Here is a 5,698-nt window from a genome sequence, read left to right on the forward strand (position 1 = left end):
ATCACTATTGTACACCAAACGTCACGATTATAACCAAGTCACGTCTTTATTGCGACCTATTAACTCATTCGATCGTATCATTTTCTCGGCAAAAATTTGTATGTATAGCGTAAAGTTCACTTGGCATAAAAATTTTAATTCCACTGCAATTCTCGCTCGGACCATGAATTACTTCCATAATTATTATTCTTATACGGTGTTAGCGATAAAGTGTGCGCATCGTTATCGAGCCTTTGTAATCGAAACTTATAATTACGAACGGACAGTGTGCGTGTATAAAATCTATTATAAATAATTCTATTAGCAGATGACAATTTTATTCTCGGCTTTACATTGTATCTATTTTAGCAGTGACAATGACTATAATATTTCATAGCGTTACACTCTCAAGATTAAATCATTAATGAGCAATTACAGATCCGCATTCACAGTGATTTACTTAATCGAGAATAAATAAAGACTCGAAGAGCTCCAACAGCTTTCGCATATTGCGACGTAAAACGATTAGAAAGGGTAAAAAAAAACTCGCCTGCCTTCACGATTTTGTTTCATTCACATCGTCCGGTCCTTGAGTGCATAACCTTTGGATGAAGTCACTAAGCATCTCGTTCTCCGTCCTGAGCAGACCATTTAAATGCCATGCGAGTAATCACATCGATATACTCATTGATACACGATACCGTCATCTCGCGAAGTAAATGCCTATATATTATGGAAGGTACAATTAAATGTGCAATTAACGCAACGGTTTTTATTAAAGAAAAAAAATCGTTTTTTTTTTTAAAGAAATCGCCAATGCGAGAAAGATAAATAAAAATTTGTAAAAACTTTTAACAACATGTATAAATGTATTTTCATATTACTATTATTTCTATTATTTACATAGAAGATGCGCCGATAGTAAAAGTAACATCGTTACTATCGGCACGTATATTAATATCTATATATTAACATAATATCTACGAGTATATATAGATATCTATTACAATATCTATATATTAATCCATATATATATATATAGATATAGATTAATATATAGATATTATAATATATTATATCTAGACTGAGAGAAAAATATACTAAATGTTAATAAATATTTATTCAAATAGTGCCAATTAAATATTTACTAAACATATATTTATTTGATACAAGAACTATTAATTTGATTTACCTATTATTACATTTTGTTTAACAAATATTTATTTTCCGTAGATAAATATTGTATTAGTACTATTCAAACAATTATTTATTAAAATTTAGTACATTTTTTCTCAGTGTATTAATAATTTTACATCTATATATAAGTAATACTAAGCTTTTATGAAACGAATGCATGGTCCGGTATCGCTGAATTTTTGAAATCTTTCATGAAATCAAGTATCGTCTTCCGCATATCCCATTGAGCTGCTGTCAGATAAGTCTCGGCCCATTCCTTGTTCATCGTAGTGATTTGTCGTATCCTGGTAATTAATACGGCTTTTTCACTCGGACTGAAGCAAACAGGCTCCGTTTCGTTTTCGAAAACATGTTTGACTACTATTTTATCAGATGTTATATTATTGGGTGCTGCCCATACGTGATATTGATCGTTTAAAATATGGTATTCATTATCGGAGGAAGCTATTAAGATAAACGTTCTACAGAACGATAGTATGTTCGTACCGGAACTTAGTTTCTTAAACAATCCTGAGACATTGAAGGCTATGCATTTGTCATTATCGTACATGATGTCATAAGTGAAAGAACTCTTGTCATGATAAGATCGGGGCAATTTACTAAAAGCTGCTAGAATATCTTCTTGGCCGAAGAAAATACACGTATTTTTTTTGGCACCTTTTTTTAATAGATTTCTATTGAACGTGTACTGATTAAGGCCTGTCTTTTGGGCAATGTTGTGGGATATGGCGAAGCTAAAGGAATAAATTGCGTCTTTGTGATAAAGTCCGCGTAAAATCGTTCTGTCGAGTTGATCGAATAAACCAAAAAAGTGAGAAATAAATGTATGCGCGAAATGCTGCGTCTTGTCGTCTGGAAAATAATCTTTGTAGATCAACGGCATGTTTTCCACAATGCTTACACCGTCTAATTCTTTCAAATGCGGACAATATCTTTTTGCAGATTCTACGTACTGCTTTGCAGTCCAATAATTTTCACAAAGTGGATTTCCATCGAGCCAAAGCTTAATGATTTCTAGGTTTTTAAGAGGGGCTAATGTGTTCATGTTTAACAAATTATTGTGTCTAAGATCTAAATATTTGATAGATGTTAACTCTGAATTTTCTATCGCAGATATGTTAAACAATTCATTATGCTGTAAATTTAGGTGTTCGAAAGTGGCTATTGCAGTCTTGGCTAGTTTCAAAACATGATTGGAAGTTCTAAGTTGTGATAAAGGGCAATAGATGGTTCTATCCACATCCGGTTCTGTATGGAAACTCTCCAGATTTAATGACTTCTCATTCGGATTATATCTTTTGGTCAATGCAGTTAACAAAAGGGGCTGTATGTGGATTTTCAGATCTTCGATTGTAGCAAATCCTAAGGTTATTACGAGAACGATAGCGACACCCTTAGCATTTTTGATGATCATGTTTGCTTTGCACAGCATTTCCAGCGCAGGACCACAATTTCTCGCCACAAAATACGCGTCTTCTCCACAAACTTGATATTTCACCGGTATCAAATCGTTTGGTTCTACCGCCTTCAAAATACCTTTCAAAACTGTATCCTTGTCGAACTGGCTGCCTTTGAGAACTTTTATTTTGTGCCACAAATCCGGGCGATTCATCATCGTCCTTTCGTAAGGCATTTTTGCACCCATAGCTATTCTTATAGCGATTGCGGTATCCATCAGAATAGGAACGACTGGTGTATTTAGCTTTACCGTTTCTTGTTTCATCTGCATTGTGTACCTTAAGAATTTCTTCTTTAAAAAGCTCCAAGTTATTTCTTTTTTATTTATTAATTTTTTTTATTATTTTTTATTTAAATACTTTCTCTCTGTTTTGTTGACTTCTGCAGTGTTTACATATTTTTGAGGTTAACCCGTACGTTTCTCTCGAGAATGTTCTCATTCAGAAGAAATGTATTGTCTCGCGTTTTTACACGCGTTTTTTCTAAAGTAAAAAATATTCAAATGTTATAAGATCATAAATATACATTATTAATACAGAAGATGCAATAAATACTTAAAATACTCACTGTGACTTTTACCCCTCTCTCATCGATATTATCCTTTTTCTTACTTCAAAATAATGCGTGATGTGTTCTCATTTGTTTACTATAGATGTCACCATTTTCTCAATACCGACATGTGAGACACTTGACGCGGTTGACTATTTGTTGATATAATCATCATCGTCATTATCTAACACCGAGATTATCGAATGAGTATTGTAAAAGTTGTACGTAATTTGTGAAAGATGTCGCGTTAATGATGTTCTTGATAATAGTGGTAACAATAAAAAAAATCCCGCAGATATGGCTGATCCACTCACAATTGTATACATATGTGTATATATAATTATGCACTTGTACATATTTTTTTTTAGTGATAGGGTAATAAACATTTAAACCAAAATGATACAGATGAATGGTAAAATTGAAAACCAATTTTTCCTTAAAAAAAAAAATGATTTGTAGAAATTACCTGATTTGCTTGTTACAAATTATGTTTAAATTTATCTCTTTATCAATTCAATTGCATTTATTCAAATAGGAATATTATAACAAATATATATATTCAGATTGTTATAATAACAATCTTCTTATTAAATTAGGATAATTTTAACCTATTACAAATTGTGTTACATTTAAAAAAATTGTATTTTAATAAATATTTTTAAATATTGTATTTTATAAATTAGCTTTTCATGTGTCTATCAATTAAGTCGCAACATTTTTTTCATAAGAGTTTTAATCAAAATATTTAAATTTTTATTTGAATAATACATTTTTCTTTTACGCATCTTACGTTAGAATAATTCGCGATAAATTTCTATATGCATCACCTTCTATTGAATCTATCTTGATTTAATTACAAAATTTTTTAATTTTTCAACAGTACTATCTTAATATTTATTTACAGTTAAATAAATATTTATTCAATTAATTAAATAAAAATAAAAAAATGATTCTTGTACTAAATAAATATGTTTATATTTAGTCAATATTCAGTTAGTGCTATTTGAATAAATATTTATTAAAATTTACTTTAGGAGTACTTTTTTCAGTGTATAAATATTTTGTTTGTTTTACAATATATATCATTTATTATATTTTGTATGTATATCAGGTAAATATTTTATTCATTTATTTTACATCTAAAGTATATAATTGTATACTTGTATAAAAATTATGTTTTAAGTAAAAAGACTTTCACAAAAGCCGTAATAATAACTGCTTAACGGCGGCCGATCTTTGATCCCGCAGCAAAAGTTCGCGCGATTTATAAACCCGGCGCGTTCTTTAGCGCACTTCCTCGTTCTCTCGTTAATTACAACCAGCTTACCGCGCATTCCTTAGAGAATGAACTGTATGTAATATTACACCATTTCTTTCAACGAACAGCGGCTGTGCGTGTTTTTGGAAGCTGTTACACATGTACATCGATGTAACATGTTGAATCAATAACATGCTCATTTTCGCGCACAGATTATCTGGTTTGATATTAAAAATTCTACATCCAATAAATCGATACGATTAAATTATTGGAATTAAATGCAATTTTCGGGATACTCTGCCCTGTTTAATTAGCTCACCTCCGGTGTTGTTAATAAATCCTCGAACAATTTAGCCGCACGCGTTGCGAAAGATTGAGTTACTTCTTACTCGTAAAAAAGTTCGTACCAGGCGGTTTGCATCTTCTTCAAAGGCCGCGGCGCCTCATAATTCACTTAGGCTCAGCTCGCCTGTCTGCATGTTGGTCGAGACAGCGGCAATTACGCCCTGCCGGCAAAAAGTACGCGCACTCGAGCGTCTTTAACGAACGCCAACGTGTAGCGTGTCTCACCGTCGCCGTCCACCGTCGTCACATCGCAATTTCGCAATGGAGACGAGAAGTCCGCGCCAGTCCTAAACGTAAGAGCTACGGAATTTGAGAACAAGCGCAATCGTGATTCGAGCTTAATGAGCTCAAGAACAAAGCGAACTTAAAAGGGCCGCACATTCAAATTGCTCGCGCTCCATATTTGTTCGCGATGACAGCTCGGTCTCCATTGTTTCTCCTCCGGAACGCCGGAAATTAATGTACGGGGATGAGAGAAAAAGCGATCTCGGTACGATCGATCGGTACTCGACGAGGAATTCGCGCGGGCAGCCTCCTCTTCGCGAACGCGAGCGCATCTCTCCGCCTCTCTCTCTCTCTCTCTCTCTCTCTCTCTCTCCCATCTCATCCCGTAATTCATTTAGACGGTAGCCAGACAAGAAGACAGGCTCAATTACACCCGCGGCAAAAAGCCGCACGGGCCCGCCGCCGCTTCCTCGTACGACGTGCGTGGTCCGCCGCCCGGTCGGCGTGGAGAGGCGAGCCGAAACGAGACGAGACGGGACGGGATGGGATAAAGCGCAAGTGTTATGTCGAGGACAACAGGGCGGATTTGTCGTCCGTGTCGTTGAGAGACCCCGTCGGCTCGTGTCCTCCGTCAGTCGAGCGCGGCACCGCGATCATTAGAGGGAAGGTCCCCTCTGTCGTCCGCAA

At 34.8% G+C, this 5,698-nt stretch overlaps 1 protein-coding gene across 1 annotated transcript; it reads right to left on the reverse strand.

The window, feature by feature from the left end:
* Positions 1-1,318: 1,318 nt before the first annotated feature.
* LOC108749904 (nuclear RNA export factor 1-like) lies at positions 1,319-3,241 on the reverse strand. The gene is made up of 2 exons (XM_018488927.1): positions 3,202-3,241; positions 1,319-3,116 (listed from the first exon to the last, which is right to left on the reverse strand). Exon 2 carries the CDS (start codon positions 2,903-2,905, stop codon positions 1,319-1,321), a length of 1,587 nt encoding a protein of 528 aa, XP_018344429.1. The 5' UTR covers positions 2,906-3,116; positions 3,202-3,241.
* Positions 3,242-5,698: the final 2,457 nt, after the last annotated feature.

Source organism: Trachymyrmex septentrionalis, unplaced genomic scaffold (genome assembly GCF_001594115.1).
Source record: "Trachymyrmex septentrionalis isolate Tsep2-gDNA-1 unplaced genomic scaffold, Tsep1.0 scaffold32, whole genome shotgun sequence".
Classification (NCBI taxonomy): Eukaryota; Metazoa; Arthropoda; class Insecta; order Hymenoptera; family Formicidae; genus Trachymyrmex; species Trachymyrmex septentrionalis.

What these genes read in the sequence shown, in the direction of transcription:
- LOC108749904 (XM_018488927.1), bottom strand. Translation starts at nt 2,905, where the DNA reads ATGCAGATGAAACAAGAAACGGTAAAGCTAAATACACCAGTCGTTCCT.